Source organism: Microtus oregoni, unplaced genomic scaffold (assembly GCF_018167655.1).
Source record: "Microtus oregoni isolate MIOR12 unplaced genomic scaffold, Mior012 000001F_ref0000356, whole genome shotgun sequence".
In the NCBI taxonomy this organism is placed as follows: domain Eukaryota; kingdom Metazoa; phylum Chordata; class Mammalia; order Rodentia; family Cricetidae; genus Microtus; species Microtus oregoni.
In genome coordinates this window covers 54754330-54781785 of record NW_024543060.1, presented here as the reverse complement: position 1 = coordinate 54781785, position 27456 = coordinate 54754330, and the positions used below count along the sequence as shown (strand labels likewise).

At 44.2% G+C, this 27456-nt stretch overlaps 1 protein-coding gene across 5 annotated transcripts; it reads right to left on the bottom strand.

The window, feature by feature from the left end:
• Positions 1-27063, bottom strand: Mdm1 (Mdm1 nuclear protein). 5 transcript variants are annotated; one of them, XM_041677105.1, is made up of 16 exons: positions 26907-27063; positions 25909-26023; positions 21615-21988; positions 20455-20589; positions 17575-17742; positions 16380-16474; positions 16202-16301; positions 15935-16030; positions 11360-11389; positions 10883-11058; positions 10173-10472; positions 9254-9363; positions 8646-8755; positions 4091-4304; positions 2368-2427; positions 1-954 (listed from the first exon to the last, which is right to left on the bottom strand). In XM_041677105.1, the coding sequence occupies exons 1-16, from the start codon at positions 26922-26924 to the stop codon at positions 842-844; spliced, it is 2214 nt and encodes a 737-aa protein (XP_041533039.1). In that variant the 5' UTR covers positions 26925-27063; the 3' UTR covers positions 1-841. The 5 variants fall into 5 exon arrangements, with proteins under 5 accessions (XP_041533039.1, XP_041533049.1, XP_041533058.1 ...); XM_041677115.1 differs by lacking the exon at positions 11360-11389; XM_041677124.1 differs by lacking the exon at positions 15935-16030.
• Between the last annotated feature and the right edge of the window lie 393 nt (positions 27064-27456).

The window sequence follows — 27456 nt, the reverse complement described above, 5'->3', positions numbered from 1 at the left end:
TTTAATGAATATGCTTTTAAAATCCTGTATTTGTACAAAAAAATACTGCAGACTGTCCAACTGCATTTGACAGCTGCAAACATAGTGTAATCTTTAGTTAACCAATTCTAGGAGATGCTTCTAGAAGGCATTTATTCCACATGATAACCTTTTGGAGAAGCCAAGCACAATTAATTTTCATTTTTAAATGTCTACAAAGTTTTAATTCTCCATTACACAAATAATTCCTCAAAATCTAGACATTATTCAAATGTATGTCAGTTATTGTACAAACAGAATACACAAAAGGATCAAAAATATACATAGTCTCTCAGCAAATTTTGTTACATAAATAAGAAAAATATATACAGCCGGATTTCAAAGTACAATTCTCCTAACACTGTATACAGAAGGAGCTAATAAAAACGCTGAAGTAAAAGTCAAAGGAATGGCAGATTCCTTTCACGACTACTACGGCTACAAATGCTACAACCATTCTGGGAGGGAATATAATCTGGGAGATCTTAATTTTGACTTAATTTTATCCCTTTAGAATATTCTCTGGACAGGTGATATTCACACTTCCACCAGGCACCCCCGACACCTGCCATAAAAGGCAGAATGTGTGAGAAACTACATAATCCATGTCTTCGTGTTCAGATAAACAGGAATTCAGGAAAGAATTCTCAAAGAGTTAAATTTAGATACTCCTGCATTAAAATTTTCTGGGTAAGATGAGCTACTTAAAAATCAAATAATGAAGTTGGAAGTAGCAGAAGGAAATAAAACACTCTGAACATCCTAACACAGTGAGCAGGAAAGAAAGATGATGCTGGTACATCTCCAGATAAGAAGAGCAGGTTTATGTTTTGCCCCAGAAATTCTCCTTTCTTTTCTGAGCTCGCGCTAGAGTCTGAAAGGCCTGGAGACTGGAAGCGGCAGAGCGGGCAGAGATCTCAGACAGTCTGTCGGCATCTGTAACGAGAGAATCCCAGGATTACATTCCCGGTGGAAACCGCCTCAGAACAATAATGTACTAGTAACAGAAATCAAAACTACCTCATCAATAGCAACGCTGGATCTATCAGAAAACAAGGGAACTGGTAAATGGAGAGTTTAACTCATCATAGTTCACGGCGGCCTCCTACGGTGATCACAGGTCAAGCATGATGACGTGACCAGAAACCTTTTCACATCCTTGAAATCCTATAATGTCATTAGCTACACACAGCTTATGATTTCAGTATTACTGGGAAAGAACTCATCCTGAAATGTCTTATCCTACTTTCAAAAGAATGGCTATTTGTACTGAAAAGACTTTCAACTAAGAAAGCAGACTGTTGGGGCCGGAAGATGGCTCGGTGGCTAAGAGCACACACCGCTTTTCCAGAGGTCCCGAGTTCAATCCCTAGCACCCACAGCAGGCGGCTCACGACCACATGCAGCTCCAATTCCAAGCAATCGCCATGCCTCTGGCCTTAAGGGTACCTGTATGCAAATGCACATGCTCACATACATTATCAAGAATAATAAAAATAAGTCTTACTTAAATGCTATATTTTAACATGCCATGATGTCACTTTTTGAAAGTCTTACTAAATGTAAAAAAAAAAAAATTATTTGGCAATAAGCTACCACCTCTAGGCACTGAAACCCCACATTCTGAGTGAGCAAATCCATCACGTTTACACACACTCTTCTTCATCAACAAGACAAAAGGCAGAATTAGATCTAAAACACAACTTGAGCTCACTGAATAAGGAGTTGCAAACTTGCTAAAAGAGAAAAAAACAACTTCTAATATACCTAGCTACCAGTGTAAAGAGCATTAAGTTCAAATTAATTTCCCAACTCAAAGTTAAAACCTTCAGGAACTTATTGGTACTTTACAGATTACAGTCAGGGCTCAGGACGGGACAACAGTCATTGTGAATGTTCACCTCAAGATCCCAAACTCCTCCTTCCTTTATTAAAATCAAAAAATTTGATAGGATGAAAAAGGAGGAGTACACAGGAGGAAAAGAGGCCTATTTTTATTAATTACACATATTTTGGAATGAAAAATGATAAGACTATGTAGGCATTTGAAAAAAATATGGATTAACATCGGGCCAAATTTCTGAGACAGACAGGTGGAAGCAGGCAGAGCCATGGCCTCCGCTGAGGGGAGGCACACATTTGCTGGGAAGACTCCTCAGCACACAGCCCCACACGGCTCCTGTGTAAGATGGGAATAATTCCATCCCTGTCATAAATAAGGTCTCAAAGACCTAATATAAAAATGTCTACAGGAGTCCTCTGCGGTCTGTGCAGTGCCAGCCAAATGTGAGATCATAAGCTACAGACCGCCTGACAGAAGAGCTCGTGCTGATCGTAAGTATTGAATACCTTCGTCATTAAAGGCTTCAGGTGACGGTAACTGCAAACTGTTCATCCTCGGCTTCCCCACTTAAAGAAAGAAAGGCAGAAGACATTATTCTTTAGCCACCAGACATCACATGTTAACTCAATTGTTTCAATATTTGTCCGCTCCAAAATTCACGGTGAAACTGAACTGCTGTTGCGATAGCATTAGGACACCTGAGAAGGTGTGGCCTAAGGCAGTACCACGGACGGTCTGTCCTTCCTTCTCTCACCTTTCTGCCAGGAGATGATGGAGAAGGAGATGTTCACTAGATGCTGCCCCTCTCTATCATGCACTTCCCAGCTTCTTCAGCAGTGGGTCTCAATCTTCTTAACACTGTCACTTAATACAGTTCCTCATGTCATGCTGACCCCAACCATAAAATCATTTTGTTGCTACTTCATAACTATAATTTTGCTGTTGGGAATTATTATATAAATATCTGATATGCAGGATATCTAATATGTGACCCCTGTGAAAAGATCATATGACTCCACAGGGGTCATGACCTACAGGTTGAAAACCACTGTTCTAGAGACATACTTATCAATTAATTTTGTATATTGATAGAGACTACTACATCAAAGGGCCAATGGGTAATTTGAATGTGTTTAGCAAGTACATAAACTGTGATTAAGCTCCTAATTCTTCACAATGATAATATTGGTGTAACTTCAAAGAAACATAGGCCTCTAGTAAGAGATGGAAAATTCAATACACATATTTAGAGAGAGAGCAGAAGCCCACAGAAAAAAGAAAATGAAAGACAAGGAAGCAACCACCACATTAAGAGATTGGAAAGAGTCGGAAGAGGCCAGTACAAAATTTAACTCTTAAGTGGGGAGAGTAGAGAAACTAAGAAGCAGAGATCATGTGTCTGTCCGCTTGTCTGTCCATCACCAGTGATGTGGGGTTTGGGATGGAGCAGGCAGGGGTGGGAGGAGGGACACACAGGACTCTGAAAACCTTGTTATGCAATAGCTAGATCACAATGTCTTTACACCTGCACAGCTGATGACCGTGTCGCCCAAGAGTGGACTAAAGATTTGTCTTAGGGGTCATCAGTGCTGCTGTGGCCAGATGCCCTGGAGCCAGAGAACAGGAGCAGCAGAGAGGCAGAGCAGTGAGGAACTGACCAGGCTGAAAGGTCTACAGGGGCCACCTGCTTAGGGGATGCTGTCTGTAAAGAATCAGTGGCATGGGGTATGAACAGAGCATCCCAGAGGCCACAGAAAGAAAACACCACACTCGAAAGCTTCAGAATAGAGACCGCAGGATTCCCAACTGTGACGGGAGGAGGCTCAAACAGCAGAGCAACCAGATCTGTGCCCTGGGAAGAACATGAGCGGCTCCTCTCACTTTATAAAACTGAAATGTGGAGTTGGCTACAGCAGCACAATCCGGTATCCAGAAAGGAGATCTGCCGTTCACAGAAATCCGTTAGTCTGGGCTACCTCCTGAGGCCTTGCTGAGAGGAGGGAGGAAGGGAGGGAGGAAGGGAGGGAGGGAGGAAGGGAGGGAAGGAGGGAGGGAGGGAGGAAGGGAGGGAGGGAGACAGTGCAGGAGCCATTATAAACTATAAAAAAAAAAGAAACGAAAAACAGATAAACAACAGAATTCTATTGGCATGCGGTTCTCCTATAGCATTTTGCTGTCATTTAACACTTTTATTTTAAAAAGACAAGAAATTAAAGCTAAAATACTCACCATTCTGCTGAAACTGAGGGTCTCGCAGCCGGCCTTGGATCCTGCTGGAAGGATGCCAGTAAGGTAGGAAACCCGGAGTGGAATGTTGCCCGGGGGTGTTTGTCTGATATTCTGGAACTTTGGCTTCCCAGTCTTCCCGCAAAGGCAGGGGATCAACTGTCTTGATGCCAGCAGCAGGAGAAGTCAGCAGAGACATAGCACGGTGGTTTCCTGTCTAGATGACAAGAAGAAATTGAATTTAAAAAAAGATGCACATGTGTGTGCAAAAGTAAAAAAGGGGCAGCGTTCAAACACAGAACGATCACAAGTCACAGAAGATGGGGGAGAGGGACACAGAGCCCATGGAGAGAAGGCTACGTGCATAACCACCAGCATAGAGAAACAGACCTGCTGACGGAAAGACAAAATGTACATTAACAATGCATTGAAAAGGCAAACAAGGCAAACGCGGGAAGACAGAGCAATGGTGAATTATTATCACACTCCAATTGTCCCTCCTTAGAAGCAGGAAGAGGCAAGCTTCATCACGAAGCAGAAGACATTCGCCGGTGATTCAGGCAGATGTGAGAGTAAATCACAGAATAAAAGCAATGTTCATTTACCACCGTAAAAGTTAATTGAACACAATATTACAGAAATGACACAGACGTAGAAAGACAGGAACCTTCTACAGACTTACTGGGGCTCACCCTTTATGAGAGCCCAGAAAGACACAACATAAACTTTAAATTGTGTCTGCTCTGGTCTACAGAGCAAGTTCTGGAACAGCTCCAAAGCTACAGAGAAACCCTGTCTCAAAGAACAAAACAAAACCAATTGTGCCTGCATTAATGCTATATTAATACTTGGGAAACAATGACATGAGAGGATAATTGTAGCTGACAGATGGATTTCTTTATATTAATGATAAATAAAAATGAAATGATATACATCTGAAAACTATATTTGGATAATAGTATCTGGCTCTAGAATTTTTAATTATAGATTAAAATAAATGATGCTTAATGGTGCAAAAATATGTTTGCAGTGCAGCTAAGTAAGCAAAAAGTAATCAGAAAAAGATGTATATAATCTGAAATAAAACTAGCACATAAAAAAAAACAAAAAAAAAGTTATGAAACCCTGCCTGTAGGATGGCAATTATTTATACACTATTACTAAGTACCTCAGAGCTCAACACTGATGACCTCACAGACAGCGGGCATGGAGGCAATCCTTTTCTTACTGTGACCTGATTTCCACAGTGACAGCGCAGCTTAACCCTGAGTTCCACAGATTGCAAACACAGGCACAGACCTAGTCACCCCCTGAGTGCTCCTCCTACCCTCATCTGAGCCCATGGATGGGACATTTATGCAGTTCCAACCCAAGCAATCATTTTCCATGACTGCAGAGTGGATGGCTTCCTCCCGAGTAGAAGACAGATCTCCCACTGACCTCCCCTTACTCCTGACACTTAGGGAGTTACAAGTCGCACTAAAGATGCAGTTTTTCCTTCCTCTGTGGCTCACAACTCTGTCACCTTGGTTTTACCACTGCTAAAAAGAGCTGAATGAAAGCTTACAAAACACTTTAACTGATGGCATCTGGAGCTGACCAGCAGCTAAGCCACACAATTTTCAGCATCTCCTCAAAAGGGCTTCCACTATACTTCAGCCGCTCACTCTACATGACACCCGGCATTCCTGGGAAACTACCTCTCCGTTATCAGTTCCTCACCGTACTCGCGACCTTTTACGTGTGGGTGTGCCCTTACACAGGTGTAGATGGAACTCCACCAAGGAGCAAACGTTAACCAAGTCCTGTTAATCGGTGCTACTACAATCTGGCAAGTTTCAGTCTGAGAAGACCTTCCCTCCACTGATCTCCCATCCACTCTGAGCAGTGCTCCTCCCTAGCCTATTCGATTCCGATAGTCAATCACTGCCATCGCTGCCCTCAATATCCCACAATTTTCTTATCTCCTTTCTCATTCTGTCCTGCTCTTGGCAAAACATTATCACAAGTCCAGTTAAACCAACTTACAACATCGCTGTAACGAGACACACCAGGAGAAAAGACACAAGCAATGCAAGTTGTTTTCCGTCGAATGTGTGACTAGCCCAAATGGCCCTAACAATGCCCTGTGCCACACAGTTTTCCTGGCTTCCTCTCTCAATCTCTCTGACTTGACACTTTAATGCCTCCTCTTCTTGATCTAAAAGATCAACTGGCTCTTTCTCAAACTCATTCATGGCAAGGATATTTTCCCCACACCCCCAAGACGTGTTCAGAAGACTCTTTCTCATGCTCCCTCTCAGAGCTTTTTGTGCTCACCGGCTCTCCTCCCTCTGTAACAGCAAAGGGGCTGGGGTGTGCCTGACACCGCCCTGCTGCTCTCCAGGCACCTAAAACCTTTATTCTACTCAACAACTTTACAACAATTTTGCCCTCCCCCCATGGGTGAGCACTCTATTGTCTTTCCCATTTTGGAGTCACTGTATGCCCACAGCTCCTTCTTTGCTTTCTTGGAGACAGCACTGGAAAGAATTGTCTCTGGAAGCTGGGAATGTAGTCAATGGTACAGCATTTGCTAATCATGCCCACTGCTCTGGGATCAACTCCTGCAACTACCAAAAATAGACAGGCAGACAGATAATAGATACATACATACATAAATACATAGATGATAGATAGATAGATAGACAGACAGACAGACAGATAGATAGACCCGCAGTGGTTTTCTCTAACTCTCCCCTTTCTTTTCTATTTAATCTCTTGCATTTAGGCTTTTACAAGATTCTAATTTATTTCTAAGTCTCATCCTGACTTAGCTGCACTAACTCTCGTTTTTCTTACTTTTATTTGTGTGTGCCCTCATACACATTTGGGTGTGCTTGTGAATGCAGCGGCCAGCTGACAGCACTGGATCCCCAGGGGATGGTGTTCCCAGCTGTTGCCAGGGACTTGATGCGGGTGTTGGGACCCACATTCAGGTGCTCTGGAGGACAGCAAGCAGTGAGACACTGAGCTCATGCTCCCTTCCTGCGACCTCCAGCACACTGCTGACTATCACTGTCTCACTGGTTGTCTGCTTTGCCTGGTTACTTCTCAACTTCCTACCATCAAAACCTGCGGCTCAGACATGTCTACACCTCCTCTTCACTGTTGATACCTGTCCCCTCGATCACCTAAGTCTTTAAATACCTGTAAAATATAGATATTTATAACACACATATAAAACATACGTGTTATACACAACATATATGCATGCATATTATATACATATATATCTGTTGTGTGTATATGTGTGTGCATGTACACATATGTGTATTGTGTGTTTGTGTATATGCTTGTGTACATGTATATGTGTGTTAATGTACATGTGTATATGTGTGTATACATACATATGCATGTAGATATACGTGTTATGTGTGTGAAACACAGAGCATCCAGTATCTCTCCTTAGCCCACTTTTCAAAAACATAGCTACCATCAGCATGTCTGCTCATACAGCTCATAAGCTTCTCAAATCTTATACATCCTAAAGAGAACTCCTGCTATTTCTGACAAACCTTTTCCTATCCATCTTTCCTATCTCAGTTTAAAAAGCAACTCAGCCCCTCTTGCTCAGGCCAAGCATTTCCCGGTCATCCTGATTCTTCTCTTCCTCCCATGCCATATCCCAGCTTTCAGCGACTCTTGGCAGACGTCTTCAGAGCGCATCCAGAACTGGCCTTCACCACACTCCAGTCACCATCGTGTCTTCCTGAGTCTGGAGACGGGCTGCTTCTCACACGTGCCCGGTCCCTGCGTCCATCCTCTCTAGAACGGAGAGCATGCCCCTCCTCTGCCACCCAACGCTATGTCACTGAAAACAACATGGATGTCTTTCCTATGACCTACAAAGCCCTACACAACTTGGCACAGCTTTCTGTCTCAGGACACATTACCCTGGAGGCTATTCTCTGCTCCAGGTGACAAGAACACGGGGCTGGTACTCAATGAACTAGGTGTCCTCTCACCGTAGATTTTTCATTTCTGTTGTCTGTGACGTCATCTCAGCCATGCTCAGGGTCAGTCTTCCTTCCTCAGATTCTGCTTCAACACCTCCCTCTTGGGAAGGACCTGCTGGACCACCTCCTGCTCATCCCCCTGCCTGTTCCTCTCAAATCACTGACGCCTACCCGTGTGTTTTACGTTCACTCTCGTGACTGTGGCCCCACCCTCCACTGGACAGTAACCTCACTGAGCCCTAAGACTTCTGTCTAGTTTTTATCTCCAGAGCTCAGCAGTGTCTGAAACATGATCGGAATACAACTACCAGACAACAGATCGCATTTTCCTCCTTCCTTCCCGATGAGTCAGTACTAAGAATATGTGAGAACAATACAATGTCAAGACCAAATACATCAGTCAAATACCCAGTGCCTTTGCCTTGCCCTACCAAAAGATTAACAGCAATATTTCTACATTCAGTAGGCGGGATTTTCTGAGGACTCGGTCTAGACGTCACCTATTACAAGAGACCATGTGAACCCAAGAAGAGAGGCTTTCCTCTGAAACACGTGTCTACCTTAGGAAGGTCTCTCTTCGGAGCATCTATGCCATCCTGGGAGGATGCTCTCTTCCTCTGCTCTGGGGTTGAAGGTTTCCCTTTAGATGGTGACACTAAGACAGCCCCACCTGGAAAATCCCACAGAAACCAAGTGTCAATCACACTAAGCTACATTCTAAACAGGCAGACTATTGGTGTGGGAAAATTGTCTGTATTCTGTCAATCATGTTATAAATAAACGCTGATTGGCCAGACAAAAAATATAGACGGAAAAACCAAACAAAAAATAAAAATGATGTAATGAAAACAGAAAAATTCTGGGAAGGAGGAAGTTGATTCCTCCCAGTCCTGCCCAGGCCACCGAAGCAGGAGGATATGATCTGCCTCACTAAAAAAACGTACTGAGCCACATGGCTAACATAGATCAGAAAAATGGGTTAATGAAGATATGAGAGTTAGCCAGCAAGAGCCTAGAGCTAATGGGCCAATCAGCTTATAATTTATAGAGACCTATGTGTGATTTTCTTTGGGGCTAAACAGCTGGGGGTACCGGGCAGGACAAAAACCCCAACAACAAGCCAGGCCCGTTCATGTTTCAGACTACGGATGGCAGGTTTGACCATTACCAACAGCCGGAGTCGTGAGGTCATGGTGGGTCCGCTGCATGCCCAGTTCTCTCAGTTTCGGAGTGGGAAGCCTTCCCCCCTTTCCTGAGGAAACAGAAGATAACTCCGACCTAAAAGGTGAAACAATCTATTAGGAAGCCTCTCTTCCAGAAAACTACGATCAAAACTACGTCATCAGTTATGTAGATAGTAATAAAGCATAAACTGTCTAAGAGACGTTTCCTACAATCCCAGTATTAGGAGGAGGGCATGGAGAGTCATGAGTTCCAAGGCAGCCTCAATTACTCAGGGAAGCCCCTGCCCTAAAAACAATCTTTTTAAAAATTCTTAATTCATTTGTAGTACTAGAAAGGAGGGGCGATCACTGTAAGTCAGCAATCCATGGCTAAGTCGTCTTCCCTTTAGTCAGCACCAAGTTACATACTCCTGCAACACCCAGGCGTGAACAAAGGGTTTGACTATAGCCAAGACGGACCATTAGCAAGAGCCAAGAGTGCCCCCAAGCGGTCTACGCATACAACGGCTGTTATTAGTGATTTTCAGAACCCACTTTAAAACACTACAAACCAGTAGCCTCCCCTCCTTGGCAGAACCATCAGAAATTAGTAAACACCAGCTTGATCCACGAAGCCATCCTTCCAGACACATTACAAATCTGATAAGTCCTCCCCACCAGGGTGTCACTGAAAACATCTGTGTCCTCCTGAAGGAGCCCCACTGCTTCTGTTCTCCATGAGCACCAGTTGGAGCCACTGCACAGCATATACCACGTGGCAGTGCCGACTTCACTGCGTCAAAGCAAACCCTGCTCTTTATTAGTCATACAGTTGCAGGGGCAAAGCCCTACACCTTGTGACGAAGCAAACACACATTAGTCATGTGCTAGAATGTTCGCTATGTTGAGAAGTTTGGGTCTTACCTTTCTTTCATTCTGTCTGCGTTAGACTTGTCCTGTGTGTCCAGTTTCTCGGACTCGCCCACATAGAACTGCTTGTCTCTCCCCCTTTCCTCCTCCCCGTCTCCCGTGGGCTGCTCCTGTGTGTCTTCGTTGGGGCTCTCTGAGTCCCAAGCCAGCTTCCTCCTGACGGGCAGGGTGGCCGCCTCTTGCAGGGCATGCTTCCCAGTGGTATTTTTCGGGGACTGCTCTCCCAAGGCAACTTTTCTTTCCTCTAGTTTGGGAGAAGGATGTTTCTGGGGAGTCTTGTGGCCTGTAAGATTGCTGCACAACAGAGAAAGTTTCGCTGTAAGTGTGCATTCGAGTGTTTCAGTTTATACTGGTCTAGTGAGTTCATAACCTTCCTTCACTTGTTTCCCACAGCAAGGCCTTGTCTGGGTACTGAAGTTACTGTGGAATATTAAGTGGAAGTTACGTCTGCCTACCTTCACACTTATATGCTTGCACTTCTGGTGGCAAGGCCATTGTTTACCCTCACCATGAAAAAGACTAACACCCCAACTAGGCTAATCTGTTGTAACTAAATTCATATCCATGTACAATATACATGTGAACAAGTATGCAGATTCAAATTTTTATATATTAATTTTTCTAAAACATTATTAAAGACTACATTATTAAACATTATTAAAGCTACAACACACTCTTCCCACCACCCACAAAGAATACCTCACCCGGCAAGATCCAGTGCTCGGATGTTGCTACTAATGCTTCCTTCTGAGCTCGTGGTTGAGGAGACATCCCAACAGCAGTTGCTATTGGACAGAATCTGGTTCAGATGGTCCCGAGAAAAATGTGTTCCCTGAACTCGCTTCCTGTAAGACTCAGCCTTTTCCCGGAGTTCCTTAACCTACACCGAAGAGTGCAGATGCCGCTTGTTACTCACGGTCTTACAGATGTCAGCAAGCACATATCAAAGCCAATGAGAAAGGAAGGCAAGAATAAAGCCACAGAACTCCTCGGACTATGCATTGAAGCAGAGATTAAGACAATTAAGTTAAAGCACAATGCAGTTACTTTACTTCAGACTAACAGGCAAGGAGACATTTGTGGCAGCTAAGAAAAATACTAAAACATACTTTTATTGCAAATGAAATTGTACAAGTATTCTATGCATTATTATAGTTTTTAAGAACTCAAAAGCAACCAACCTCTGCATACCACATGGCATTTAGAGAACCCTAGAGGAGGAATACAGAGACACACTTAATGACAGGTTAACGCCATAAATAAGTATTAATGGGGGTCAGTGAGATGCTGTACCTTATTATTCGTACTTCTAAATATAAATAAACTTGTCAATCACTATTTCTTGCATTCTTAGTAACATTTAACTCAGTAACCAAGACATCTCAATGCTGCCTCAAGGATCAGCCACATTTCTTGCTCCCCACCTCTGGCTGTGACGGTGCTGTAACAGGTAACTGATTGTTATCCCTAGTCTCTGGCTGTGACAGTGCTCTAACAGGTGACTGATTGCTGTCCCTAGCTCTCCACCTCTAGAAGAGTGCTGACATGTCATAACTCCCCGCCTGGCTACTCCCCCAGCTTTCTACAGAGCTGCTCCTGTGACAGAAGATCCTCTGAAAAGTTCTGAGGTTCCCTCTCCAAACCACTCAGTTTTCCTTGGAGTCAGCAAAATCTCAACTTTTTTTTTTAAAAAAAGCACTAATTAAATATATATTTGAGTAAAAATCCCTACCAAATAATGGTTGTATATTCATAAGTAGCAAGATTATTTTTTTTAAATTATGATGAATACTTCGCATTCCCTAACCTGCAAGTAAGTTGCTTTCCTATGAAAAGAACCCTAACTGCCCACTGGAAAGCCTTTTACCCCACACATCATACTGCCACCTGCTGGCTTCTCTAAATGCGAATAAACTGTGTAGAAACCACAACACAAAAAGCTAAACCGTTAAAATCCGGCTTTAAAAATCTTGTTTATTACATTTAACAATTTTTATTGCCATTAATAATTCTGTAATTTTAAGCACGGAATTCCCATATTTCTGTAAAATCCTTTATCCCTTGACAATTTATTTTAGGTATGACTGTTAACAGTGTCATGTTTTAACCTTCAGGGGAAAAAAACTGATTATGCCTTTATTATTACTGCGTCATTCTTTAGTAGTAGTGTGTGCATGCGGGCATGTGTGTGTGTGTGTGTGCGCGTGTGAGCGTGTGCGCGTGTGTGTGTGGTCAGAGGACAACTGACCTTACGGATTCAGCTCTCTCTACCACGTGGAACCCCAGAACCAGACTCGGGCTGCTGCAAGCCCTTCCCCTACTGAGCCTTCTCTCCATCCCTAAAATTTGTTCATTTTCTACCATAAAGGTTGAGACTCTTGTACTGCTGCTGGACTCCACGCTAAAACTGCTTGCTTCACTTAAAGGCAAAAGAGAAAGCAATCAATGAAATCTGTGATGCAAAAGCCATTGGGGAAACTCCCCACGGCTCCTCAGAAGACAGCTGGTAACAGGGAGAGCAGTGCACGTCTAGGGGAAGAGCCATCACAGAGATAGTACCTGCTGTAGCATAAGGGACCACGCAACCCCAGCAGAGCGCTCTTATGCAGGAGAACTTAAAAATATCTGAGGAAGAAACTAAAATCCTACTTGTCTTCACCACCAAAAATAAACTATGTATACATCAGTTCTACCAACTCCTATACTTCAAGGGGAATCCGCACTAGCAGTTTGTACACCAGCGGCAGAACTAGGTCGTCTGGTTTAAATGTGCTGAGCAACTCACAGGGCATTCCGAGCGAGCAGGAAACCTGCTACGAAATGCCCATGTATCAGATGTAACACCTGCAAGCCTTAGGATCACTCCCCTGTGTGCTCACGGTCTCTCTCCAGGAACCTGTGAACATGTAGCAGGGAGGGGCCGTGCAGTGCCAAAGCAGGAACTCTGCAGCTGTGTCCAGAGTGTGGACTGGGCAGCAGAGGAAGAGAACGGCCAGAGCCAAGAACTCTCAGAGTCAGTGGGCTCACAGTGACCAAGGACGCAGGCCTGCATCTATACGACCACCCTAACACTGGCACAGTCTGCGCCCTAATAAACAAGTGAGGTGTACACTGAAGGGCGGATTCAATGGGGGCTCCAATCAGCACAGACCTGAGGGCTGAGCAGTCAAGGAGGCTGCAGCCTATTCAAAAGGACGCCTAAGATGGTGGATGAAGAGCCCTCTGCATACAGCGAACCCCTTTGGATACCAATTATTCAGAAGGATGGAGAGCAGACACTTATGGAAATCCGGTACAACCATTCAGTTCTATTTCACAAATCTTCATCTGCCATCCTTCCTAATAATGTCAGTGTCTGACATTTAAATGTCTAAATCCTAAACTCAGATGAAAGGCGAAGAGGCCAGCATCACTCACAGCATCTCTCACAGGTCTACGGACATGAGGGGGACACTGAATGTGGACTCCAGAAATAACCCCTAAGACCAATGACCAGACCACTATAAAGAATAGGAATAAATTATTCCCAACTAAACAGTCTATATAGCAATGCTATTCAATGACAGGACATAAATACCTTAAGCAGTGGGCAGAGAGATGGCTCAGAAGTTAAGTCATTTGCTGCTCTTACATAGTACAGAACCCACATCAAGTGGCTTATAACCACTTAGAACTCCAGTTCCAGGGTATGCAATGCCCTCTTCTGGCCTAAACACACACACACACACACACACACACACACACACACACACCATCTAAACACTGTAAGTAGAATATTTTCATGACCAAACTATTTTTCCCAAATTGAACTAAGTCATTTAAAATTTACATGCAGAAAATTCAAATTCAGAAAAACTGAGAGAAACAACTTTTTTCTCAAAAATCTTGCCCCCAAATGAGGACCAATCTCATAGATGGTTCTTATATAGCATCTGCTGAATTACAGGAGCTCTCAAATGTGAATCTTTATCTAAAATCAAAGGCCTACGTGTCCTCAACAGTCAAATCAATAACTAGTCAAAAAGACTTCTTGCCAGCCAGCCATTGTGACAGATGCCTGTGCTGCCTACATGGGAGACACTGAGGCAGGAGGACTGCTGTGAATCCAAGATCATACTCTTTTCCAAAAACAAATTAACTTAAAGCAAAAGCAGATTCATTATTAAAGAAAATATATAATGTTCTTTTAAGAATGGTATCAAACATCCATGCAATGGTAGCACTATACAGGTGTGGAACAGACAACCACATTCAAAACACACACACCAACACTCCATGAATAAGCATATGAGACTTAGGATAGAACACCCAGTAAAGCTGCAAAAATGGATTCCAAAAGAGCAGCATTTTGAAACTATAGAAGATTATGAGTCAGAAGCTGAGTTACTGTAAGGATTGCAGGCTGGAGTGACAGCTCCGTGCCCAGAGTGCCTGCCAGCACCGGTCAGTAAAGAGCTCCTGGCACTCAACGGCAGCCAGTCTAGCCCATAAGTGAGCTCTGGCTTCCACAGCACAGCCGAGTATGCACAGTGCATACACCACACATACACAGGATACACACCACAGCATGCCAGGAAGGAGGGAAATAAAGAATACTTGATAGTCAGGTACCACAAATAACAGTCCAGAAAAAAAATCTAGCATTTTAGCAAAATACAGCCCAGTATTATAAATGTCTGGAACCTGGTTAATAAAAACTGATCACTGATTCCATAGAGAATTGTTATTCTGTTAGTTTTTTTGAAAAAAAAAGGTTAATACAAACTTCACTCCTAATTTATATACCTATAACTTCCAGTAATACAACTCACAAAAGGTTACAGCATCAAGATATCATATTAGGTAAAATCAAGAAAAGAGACCTTAAATTACAACACAGCATTCTCCTCCATTGGGGCAATACAAGGAATTTCATTTGACTTCAACATCTCTACAGCCCTCTCAATCCACTGAACATTTAGAGTTGAGGACTAAATACCAACTTAAAGGAGCCACACACTAGCCAGGAATCTTCCTAACACAAGACTTTCTCATGGCCTCAGGCCCTGTCCACAAGCCCTCAGCAGCCACACTGCTCTGTGCTCCCCAATTTCTCCTGCCCTGCCCACTTTCCCAGATATTCTCTGTGCTAAGACAAGAGCTTGGGGTTTTCCATCCTTTCCTGCTTTGGATGCTCAGTTGTTCTATTTGATTTCAGCAGAGTGAACAGACAAACGGCCCAGATGAAACGGGAGCTGCCCGACTCTTCTGTCCCGTGTGGCCTGAACTAGGCTCAGGCAGACAATACTCAGAGTGACTGCAATAGATCCAGAAACCTCCTGAAACAGAATGCTGAGGCAGGAATAGCAGGACATTCATCTGGGAAGGGCAGCAGCTCAACGGGGCCAACAGCTGCCCCCGGCTGTCCCCGGAGGCTGATACACAATTGCAGCCATGGTCTTCAGCCCTGAGCTAAACAAACGCATTTTCCATCCGATGCATCCTCTTTGAAAAGGTGGATGGGGAAGAATGTCTGTTATTATATAATCTAACCAAAAATGTTTTAATTTAGCTTGTGTACATGGAAAAGGTCAAAAACTGTCAGGATGTAGTTTTAAGATACTAATTATTTAAACGTTCTGCTATTTGTCCTTGAAGCCCCAGCTCTCTGTACTGGGAAATAACTGCCCTTTCCTCTGGCCTATTTAGGTCCCCAGTTCCTCCCCTATGTCAGGGCACCCCCCCCTTGAAACTGAATGAGCTCAGGCTACACCTACCCTTTCCTTCGTGCAGCAATGGCACAAACTGTCAGCAGCCTTCTTATCACATACATCATTGATTGGACAATGACCTTCAGTTGAGAGACTGGAGGTCTGAATGTCATGAGAAACAAATCAACAATGTAAGTTGAACTGATTAAAACTATCAGATAGTTAGTTGATGGTAAAAAATGACTTTGATAATAACTGACCACACTGTCAGTTACTACCTACAATTAAGAGGGTGGAATCTGGCATGCTGTTACTGTCGATGGGTAGGCTCACCTGGTTTGGCACGTTCTCCTTCATGTGTGTCCAAGCTCCAGCTTTATATAAATACTGAGCTGGGCTCAGAAACTTGGCTCTATATTCAGAATTCACCTTGCTGAGAAAAACAGAATGGAAGTAAGTATTTCAGCATGCTGACCACCCAAAAATGACTGTCGCCTTATCAAACACATACCCAAGCCTTTGGTGTCTCCACGAAGAAAGCTTCCTTTTAGGCTGGTCTGTATCTTCTGATGCCATCTCTACTTCTAATTCTAAAGGCTCGTCTGCCTTGTTATATTGAAATGGAAATAATTTCAGCATTTATGCTTAGATATGTCATACATTAAAGTAAAAACACCAGCTGTTATAAAGGTAGGCTTGCAAATCCAAATACATTTTTGCTTTTTTAGATGTTTTAGCTACTAAAGAAAACAAGAAAAGTCAACAAGTTTTGAAACCAATGAGTTTAGACCCCTGACTAGGGTTTTGTTGTTTTGTTTTTGTAATTTAAAGATTAACCAATGCCATCTAAATATTAAGCCAATGACACTACTACATACTGAACAGAGATTTTGAATTAATCCTTAAATTTACATTCCAGTGTTATAGTTATTAAAGTTTTGCTAATTAAGTTACCACAGTGCTTAATAGAATAATTTTCCATCCCCAGGAATGTCATGAAAAGAAAGCATAAGTGTGTGTTGTGTGCACACGCATGCGTGTGCATGCACATGAATGATGAGTACATGTGAGTGAGCATTTGCATCCATGCACACATACACAGGTATATACCTTTACTTTCAGTCATATACTTTCTATTTTTAAAAACCACAAAGTAGCAGGTAACATTACTACAGGAGACTGAAAACAATATTCTATATTTCATTTTTCTATAATCTGTAATGATTTTATTCTGATGCCACCCATAACTTAGAATACCTGTAAGTTCACACGCAAACCCAGTGAATGTAAATTCACTGAAGTAAATGATATGAATTACTAACTATAATTTAGCATAATAAAAAGCTTGTCTTAAGATAGATATGTGCTATGTTTAATGGGCACTACCCTGAAATACACCTTTCCATCACTCTGGCTGCCCTGGAGCTCTCTGCAAGGCCAATCACATAACATTAGACACGGAAGACTTACCTGGGGGACTGCTAAGTATGGCCATGCTCTATCAGTGTTAGTTACCTATGCATCTTTCTCCCAGCAGCCTAAGCGCTGCTGAGCCTTGCTGAGTCTGCAGCTGCATCTCAGCACACACACAGGACCTGGGTCTGTAAGCGGCCAATGAACATCTGGCATTTAACAAACAAATGAGTTAATGCTAGCAGCCGGCAGGGAATTCAGTGTAACAGAGACCGTGAGGAGCTGGCAGATACCTTCTTCTCTGGAGACAATGTCTTAAGGCCACTGTTCCCTTTCAAACCCTCCCTTAGCTTTGGTTCCTTCACTGAAGACAAACCCTTGAAATTCCGCCTGTATTCAGTCTCATGGACGACTGTGTTGCCTTTGAATTGTGGAATAATTTGGCTTTTATTACGGAAAACCTTAAAACAGACAAAGAAATAGTTCAGTTTTTGGTTAGTTATTAAAGTGACACAGAACTTAGGTGTTTAATTGCTCTTAAAAACTTATAAAAAGTTGAATTATTTATAATACACAAAAAGGCAAAATTGTATATGACTGCAATTTCATTTCACAGGTGTCGTTAGTGGCCAAAGGTCAAATTTCTATACTCATTACCATGTTCAAATAGTCAAATCACGATCAAAATATTACTTAAGCAAAAATAAACCACATTCCTTGTCTGATTTTTCTCTTCCCAGAGTTCCCTGCTTCCTCCCACCAGTGAGATAATGAACTAAGTATATTTTCATAATATGAACAGACATGAGCTTTACTAAAGTAACTGTGGTCAGCTCTACAGATTATGTTTCTCCTTGCAGAATTTCCCTTTTTACACTGGTGGAAATGCAAGTTGGTACAGCCCCTTTGGATGTCAGTGTGGTGATTTCTCAAGACCCAGCAATACCACTTTTGGGTATATACCCAAAGGATGCTCAATCATGCCACAAGGACATGTGCTCAACTATGTTCATAGCAGCTTTGTTTGTCATAGCCAGAACCTGGAAACAACCTAAATGTCTCTCGACCAAAAAATGAATAAGGAAAATACATTTACACAGTGGTAAAACAAACAAACAAACAACATCTTGAAATTTGCAAGCAAATGGATGGAGCTAGAAAATATCATATTGAGTGAGGTAACCCAGACCCAGAAAGACAATTAACATAGGTACTCACTCATAAGTGGTTTTTAGACATAAAGCAATGAAAATCAGACTACGAACCACAATCCCAGAGATTCTGGACAACAATGAGGACCCTAAGAGAGACACACATGGATCTAATCTACATGGGAAGTAGAAAAAGGACAAGATCTCCTGAGTAAATTGGGACCATGGGGACCATGGGAGAAGGTTGAAGGGGAGGGAAGAGGCAGGGAAGAGAGCAGAGAAAATGTAGAGCTCAATAAAATCAATTAAAAGAAAAGAATTCCACTTTTACTGAAATAACATAAAATGGTGCCTGATTTGTTCAATCTGGGATTTTTTTTCCTTGCCCTTTGCATGCTTAGATTTAGCATTTTCATTAAGGCAGAGAGAGCATCCATCAGTTACTGTATTTCTCTTTTAAACATTTTCTTTCATCCATAATATTCAATATGGTTTCCATGCACCAGTATATTACCTCCAATGACAATGAAATCCCAGGAGGCCAAGTAGGACTCACACCACTACGGCTTTGCAACACTGAAGAGCACTTCTTTACGTAGACCCAATCCAAACACATCTCAGTACAACACAACCTCAGGGCTTTTCAGCCAAAACTATTCCAACTCTCTTCAATATTAACATGACGACCTTATTAAGATGAGGCACCTGATTAAAAGCAGACAGCTCCTTTGGCGGAGCCCTGAAAGCTACCAGCGAGCTCCGCCAGGCCTCAAAGCTTTGAACTTACAAAGAGCATTTGCTTCCCAAAGAAACCCTTTGAAAGCCTCGCTAATGAAAGCAATCGGATCACTGATGAGACACCACTGGCGGTTTGTTTCACGTTGTCCTTCTGATCCTATGGAAAAATCATTTCTGCAAAATGCTTTCAGTGGCACGTAAAATTTGTGAAGAGATCTTGGATTTGAGTCAGCTCTAGCTATAGGTCAAAGGCTCTATGAAAACAAAACTCCATTTTCAAGTCACGGGTATTTTTTAGGGACACTTACGATCTAAGAACACTTGAAAGCAAGCAAGAAGAAATGGTGGTCTTATTTATTAGGTCCTAAAAAGAGAACAACACTTTGTGTTACACCTCACAGGATCCTAAAACATATAACAAGTAAACAAGGCTGCCACGGTTTATATGGCCAGAGGTGTGCAGATGCCAGTGTAAAATCACAAAGGTTAAGCCACGCTGCATCTACCGCCCTCTCCGTGCTCGGGTACAGAGCGGGCAATGAGCACTGAAATCCAGGCAGAATGAATGGAGGGCGTGGAAGGGGGCCCTGACTTATAAAGAAAAACACAAAGATCAGGGAAAAGATGAAGCTGCCATGTCAGGGGGCTGAAAGTGAGAAACATAAGTAACAATTCAGAGGCTAACAACTCTCCAGAAGACAGCAGCAACTAACAGAGTGTTTATTAGCAAGGTAATAAAATACTAAAACTGCACAAGAATATAATGAAATCTAAGAATCTAAATATAATGACATACAAATACAGCTAAACTCGATTCCTGTCATCATTCAGCTGATTCAAGGGAACAATCACACCAAGGGCTACTGTCAATGTACTTTGCATTTATTCACTACCCAAAACAGCTATCTTTCTTTAAAAAAAACATATCATACAAAAACATTAGTCAAATAAACAACAGTTTAGAATATACCTAATTTAATGATTTAAAAGGTAAATGACCTAAAAAGCCCTTTTGGTGTGGGAACACTTGCCACCCCCGGCTTTCTCGCTGTTCTGCCTCCTGCTTAGCGGGTCAGGCCACAGCGACCATCAGCAGCACAGGCCTGAATATTATTATATAAATCATAAGGGAAAGCAGGAGTCCAGCTAAACCCTCACTCTGTCTTTCAGAACCTAGACCCAGGCCTAGGTCAGTCCCGACTTTCTCCCAGCTTAGTTCCACATGAGCCTGCATTACTAAGCCAGGCTAGCATGTTCAGAAACATACCACAGCTGCTCCACTACCTGACTGGCTGGAAACACAGGAGCAGTCTCTTTACGGGTCTTCCACACAAACTGCCTCTGGTATTCAGAATTTCTCAAGGCATTGTACGACGGAACAACAGCCAATCCAGCTTTCTTACGAAGATGCCTATCCAACTGTTGGGGAGAAGAAAACCCAGGCAAAGCTATTAAAATCTGTTCCTTTTTAAAGTGTGCTATAAACCATGTAACATGAAATTCATCCCCTTAAGTTTTAAGTGTTCCTTACAGTATTGCCAACTACATGCACACAGTATAGCAAACTTTTAACTTCTAATCACATTTAACAGTCAAAATATTTAAAATTCCTTTCTTAATAATAGTGTCAAGGAGTATTATACATCTAAAAAACAGCGTTGCTCAGTTCCTTCCGTCTAATCATTCACAACTCTAGTATCAAAAAAAAAAAATCACAGCCCCTTGCCCTATCCCCAGTTTCTGTGGCCACCCTTCCCTATGCCCACCAAGCTTACACATCACCTTCCACGGTCCCCCTACATCCTCTGGCTTTCTTAACAAGTCACAGAAGCTCCTCCAGCACTCCCAAATGGTTCCTGGGTTCCGATCAGTGGCTGAAGTAATAAATTCGGGCAAGAGCAACAGAACTGACTGTGGGAGGCAGTGAGATTCCCACACACACACCTGCAGCCTCCACTTATGTGCCTGCTACAGGCCAGCTGTGACATCAGAGCACTTGGAGAGCAGGCCAGAAGGCTCCTTCCTCTCCCTCCTGTCAACTGAGATGCTGTTTGTTCCCTTGCTGGTCACAGTAAGAAAGAGAAACGAGGGTAGGCAGAAGTCAGCTGAGCGCCCCAGCCAAAGAAACAGCCTGCTCCCCTTATGCCTCAATTTGACCTCATCCCTCAGGACTCTGGTGCCAGTCTCTCTGGAGAATAGAATCCAGAAGCAGCTGTTCATCTCGGAAAGGCAATGTCTTAGTACAACCAGTACATAGTACAAAATAGTGACTATTAAGAATAAAGCCATTCTTAGTAACTTTCAGCAGCCTGGTGCATCTAGGCCAGAGACACAAGAAAATATCAAGAAAAAAATTTCAAATACACAATGTAGTAGTAATAAATGATGATGAAACCAATAAAACCTGTCACACTTTTCTAAGAAAATATGATGGACATTCCTACCCTGGGATCTACACGCTCTGCAGGAGGTTTGGTAGAAAGTTCCAACTCTGCTTCTTTGGGATCCACAACGTGGTTTCTTGTTACATCCTGGTGCTTTTCCACAGCACCTGAAGCCCCTTCAGCTCTGGAGTCTGCAGAATGAGATCGAGTTCTCTTGGGAACCCTGGAAGCCTCTAACGAGAGAGCTCTTTCTTGGTTAGCATCTTCCTTTGGCTCTGTCTCCTGTGGATTTTGTGTTGGGAGGGTCTGGGGCTCAGGTGGGACAACCATAGCATCCTCTGTGATGGCTCCGTTCCACTCCAGGGATTTTGTAATCTGAGTGTCATGGTAAGGAACCCTCCTTTTTGAAATAAAACTTGGCTCTTTCGTGATCCCTACAAAACATAGCACATAAAAGTGGCTACTACCAAAGCTCACAGTTGGGAAGTGCTTTTAATAAAACCTACAAGGAGAGAAACAGAGCTTAAAATTGAGAGAGAGCAAGATGGCACCTGCCACCAAGCTTGACAACCTGAGTTAAATCCCCAGGTAGAAAGGACAACCTACTCCCACAAGTTGTTGTGTGACTTCCACACATGCCCCGTCTCTCTCCTCTCTCTCTCTCTCTCTCTCTCTCTCTCTCTCTCTCTCTCTCTCTCTCTCACACACACACACACACACACACACACACACACACACACAGTCCTCCAGATTACAGGACTTTAAAAAACTAACTAGGTAAAGTTTTCAACATCAAATATTTATTCTGCCTTAAAGTAGTATTAAAATTGAACACGGAGGTCACAATGTCCGAAATCTCCTGGCACAAGCCACGGGCATCACAAGGTGAGAGGCCTGGCAGGTCAGGAATGCTGCCTCCGTTTCTGGTTACTTTCCTGTGCTACTTAGAACAATAAGCTCTGGTCTATGAGATCCAGAACTTTCACAAAGCTTCTCCTGTGCACAACAGACCAAGATGAGCAGGATGAGATGTCACCACGCGAGATCCTGGTTCTCCTTTGCCTTGATTTCCTGAGAATTCAAGAGTGACCCTTTAACAAGAGCTAAGACACAGTTTCTCCACATGACTGTCCAGCAGGCACACAGACCAAACTGGACCTCAGCCTCTACTGAGGGAGGTGGAGTCTGCAGCACTGAGCTAATGCTCTAGTTCAGGCCGGGCCCTTCTTTAAATAGAAGGGCTGCTCCACCTAAGAAGAGAAAGACCAGAGCAGAAGGGAAGGGAAGGCGGCAGGAAAGCTGGCGTGAGGTAAACCCAACCTTCCCAAGCCTCTCTCTGAGCGGCTCTGCACTGAAGCAAGGGTCCCGTGCTCACGGGCTCCCTGGTCTTGATGATGTCACTGTACAGAGACAAAGAAACATATGGAGGGAGTGGGGTGATCAGAAAGGGGCATTTTCTAGATCCCGAATTCTGCGTGTGCTCTTGCTTGGCGTTGCTCTATCTGCCATCTGTTTCTATCCGCTGCAGCCTACCGTGGTCCCACTTTCGCTCTACAGGACACGGGAACACATCTCCAGCAGCCCGATATGACCTATGCAACATATTCCAGTAACCCAGGGCTAGGGAGACAAAGGGACAAGAGAGCACAAGGCCCGCCCACTAAGGGACACTGTCTCACAGAAAAGCAAAGGCTAGAAACAACGAAGGAGCTGCAGCTGATTCCATGCTTTCCCGGACGCCCCACAGTTCAAGTGTGGAGATGGCATGGGAAGCCACGCACGTTTGCACCTTAACCTTGAACCACAGCACACAGTTAGCTCTTCGCATAGGAAATCGCTCAATTTGGTAAGTCAGTTCGCCAGTGAGGGTGGCTTTGCAAATTATATTTTCTACGAACTGAACTGAGCCGAGCTGGCAGCTCTAAAGTACAGAAACATCCTTGGGGGCAATTGAAGAGCTTGGGAAAATTAAAGATCAATTTTATAATAGAAGGAAAGTTAACAAGATCTTCCTAACTTTGGGGGGACCAGTAGGGACCAATCCCAAGGTTAGGCATGAGCTCTGCCACTGAACTACACTCTGCTGCCCTCTAAATCTTTTTTTTTTAATTCTTATTGGACGTACCTGTGCGTATGTATAGTGCATGCATAATTGGTGCCCTCAGGGGCAAGATAGTTGTGAGCTGCCACGCAGGTAACAGAGACTAAACCTGGGTCCTCTGCAGGAGCAGCGGTGCTCGAAACCTCAGAGCCATTTCTTCCAGGCCCTCTAATTATTATAGGAAGTATGAAAATAAATCAAAACAAAAATGGAAGACCACTGCTTTAGACTTCTGCTGGAACAGAGGGGAGGGTTTTAGTGACAAGCAAAGAGGACCAATCTCTCATCAGCTACCCTCTGTCTTCCCAGCTCCAGCAAACAAACGCCCCTGGTTTGCACTGTATTGAGAGAACAGACCACAGTCCTAGGTAAGCCCATGGCTCCTTGGTGGCCTCCTACTTCCATTTCTGAGTACCCTGGAATCCTTGTGCAGTTCTTTGTGCTTACCTAAAATTCCTACGAGCCTCCCTCCCCTAAACCATTACTTCCTTCAAAATGTACCCCGCTCCGAGGCGGCTTCACTCACATGGTCTCTTCTCATCACTGGTCCCCTGAATGCTGCTAATGGCAGCTAAAATTTTAAAAGGCAATGGATCAAGTTAACCAATTGTCCAGTGTCCAGTCAGACCCTCTGGCCTTCAGTGAAGACGGTTAGACTTGAAGACCAGTTTAGTTTGCATTCGTTTTTTAAATTTTTTTTATTATTCTTTTATTTTAATTTTATTATTTATTATGGTGTTCTGCCTACATGTATTCCTGCTTGCCAGAAGAGGGTGCTAGATCTCATTACAGATGGTTGTGAGCCACCATGTGGTTGCTGGGAATTGAACTCAGGACCCCTGGAAGAGCTGCCAGTGCTCTTAACCTCTGAGCCATCTCTCCAGCCCTAGTTTGCATTCTTGATCTGACAAACCCTGCAAAATACAGAACACAGGAGGAGAGAAGTTTTCCAGTGTGCTGCCTGAGAACCAGGCTCTGAAGTCAGGCCCTGGACTAAGAATCTTTATGCTGCAAGGAGCCCTAAGGAGCTATCCACACTTCCTTCTGTTCTCCAAACCTAATTTAAACACATCCCCTATTTTACTGCCTTCAAGGCTTGGAGCCCTCACTGTAAGTCATGCCTTCCCCTGGCTTCAGATGCTCACATTTGAGGGCTTACCCATCAGTCACTGTCACACACCACCTATAGGACAATAAGTACTGATCTATGTACATAAAGCCCTCACCAAGCAATGCCTCCTTTGGCCCTACCCAGCAACCATGTGCAATGTGTCTTCCTAAGGCCCATTTGGCAAGGCTTGACTTGCTCAAAGTTATAGTTATTGTAGATTCAAATTCAGATTGATTCATCAATTTGAAAATGAGTTTTAGGGCTGACATTGCCTCCTCAGCATGAGAACCTGAGTTTGACCCCCAGGACCCATGTAAAAACAGCCACATGTGGTGGCATGTTCTTACGTGAGCACTGGCAAGTGGAGACAGATGTGGACCCTTGGGGCTCACGGGCCCATAAAGCTAATCTAATTGGTGAGCTCCAGGCCAATGAGAGACCATGTCTCAAAATGAAGTGGGCGATCTTCCTGAGGAATGATACCCAGGATGGTCCTCTGGCCTCTGCGGGTATATGCACATACGTGGACCTGCACACATACAAGCATAATAAAAAGTATTCTAATAGGAAGCCAAGAGTCCTAGAGCCCTGTGTTTCCAGTGACAAACAGGAGATAAGAGGGCTGTGCTCAGAGATGTGGTACTCCAGGGCTCAATTCTCTCAGGTCTGGAGAGGAAGCATATCAATAAGAACACAGCTCTGAACTCACGAACACTGGCCAAAACAGACGAGTGCAAGCCACGGCTCTGATGCTACCTGAACCTGGGTAAGCTGCTCTACCTACGCTTCTGCTCCTCAAAACGATGGGAGTCTTCCTCCCCATGCTCACCCCTCTCAATTTTCTGGCTCAAGTCCAAACACCCCCAGAAGTACCTTTAAAGGACGGCAAACCTCAAGTGTATTCCCTTCATCTCTACTCTCCAACCTGTTTGCTATCGTGCTATTTTATATACAACCTGAAATGCCTTACTGAGTTTCTTCTTTTCTGTACATAAAGGAGTTTGGGGTCACGGTAGAGCATCAATAAATATTTGCCGACTACATGAATAACGAGTCAGTCAAGACAAGTGGATCTTAATTGTTTTGTAAACAAAACCCAAGGTTTATTCAGGTTATAACAGCTACTGGTTTGCTCCACTTACCTAACTGATCCGATCTAAGTCCGGCCCCTGAGTACTTCCGCCCCACTGAGGGGTTGTAGGACTCTGACAAATATGACTTCTTCCACAGAAAGTTTCTCTGGTATTCACTCAGCCCCTGCAACGCCAAGTGCGAAGTACAATTTGAGCACCGTGTGTAATGAACAGTGTTTTAAAAGCCAGCATCAAAAAGGAAAAACAAAGAAAATCTCAACCTCCAAAGAGTGTTGAACCGCCTAAGAATGATCATTAGACCCAGACAAGCTCCTTAATAATGGCTAATATTTACCCAGCCACGGCTAAGTAGCCCTTTAATCCTCACAACCACCCTGAGGCAGATGGGAGCAGGAGTCTGCCACTCTGAGAGGCTGCCCTTAGCTGGTTCTCTAATCCCAAAGTGTGAGCTCATCATCCCTAGAGATGTATTATAAATCCCCACCAAGTGCATAATATTATGGATTCCACCTAATTCCTTTTAATAAAAGACAACTGCAGAAAAACAAGTTTCCCCTCCCACTTCGCCGACAAGCCCTGAAGAATTAGTGGGGATTTCTGGAACACTATGGCCACCTGTTGCGTAGAAGGGTGCCAGACACAGACAGCTACCTGGAAATGTTAGCAACCCCTAAAACGAACGTACAACGAGGCACGCTGCATACCCACCCACGCTCTCCTCTCACTGAGGGCCTGTTTCCCAATTAAAAGGCACACACACTTTAAGGTTTGCTGGAAAGGGGGTGCTGAATGCAAACATCAGAGGGACCACGGGTGTCCTACACTGAAAGCAGCCTTTCGTCCCACTGTCAAGTGCCCTCCTTCCGTCTCCGCTCCTGGCGCCCCCAGAATGACCCCATGAGGACCCCATAGAACTCTCCCACACCCGCACCTCCGCGATGGACCACGGGTCGGAGCATCCACGGCCCCTGCACAGACTCCAAGCCAGGAGCCTCCGTGAGGCCGAAGCGCGCACCCGGCCACCAGACGCCGAGCCCCCAGCTCACCTTGAAGCGCACCGGCATGTCGCCCTGCGCTTCGGCGCCAGCCCCGCCGACAGTTAACGGGACCTAAAGCCACGAGGGGCGGGGCGACAACACCTGTTCCCTAGCAAGATCCCGGAGCCGGCGTCCCCGACGACGCGCCGGCGCACTCCTCGCCGCTCTCCCGCCCCCCCCGCTCGGGTTTGCTCGGCCCGTTTGGGAGCCTGCAGACCAATGGCAGCCCTTACCGTCATTACGATTAGACCAACCAGCGCTCGCAAGGGCGCCGCCCCGCACCCCGGCCTGCTGCGGGGGAAGGAATGGCGGGCGGAGAACCAGCCAATGAGGATGCGGGAACTGCGGTGGGCGGGGCCCGCTGGAGCTGGGTCCCGGAGGAGGCTGTGGCACCAGTGCTCGCACTGCTCGATGACCTGAGTGGGTGCCAGCCCTGTGCCGGCCGAATTCCGCCACCTCGCTGGTTCCAGGCGTCTGGCATCACAGACCGTGAACGCGCGCCTGGCGTTCCAGAATGCACGACAGAACCCACAGTTTCTTTTTCCTGAAAGGAAATTGT

Bases quoted from the DNA above. Each gene is read 5' to 3' on its own strand.
- Mdm1 (XM_041677105.1), bottom strand. The intron at 17,743-20,454 runs GTAGTGGAGCAG...GTCTGTTTTAAG, and splicing joins CTGTGTTTCCAGCCAGTCAG to GTTTTCCGTAATAAAAGCCA. The intron at 955-2,367 runs GTATTCAATACT...CTCTCGTTACAG, and splicing joins TGAAGCCTTTAATGACGAAG to ATGCCGACAGACTGTCTGAG.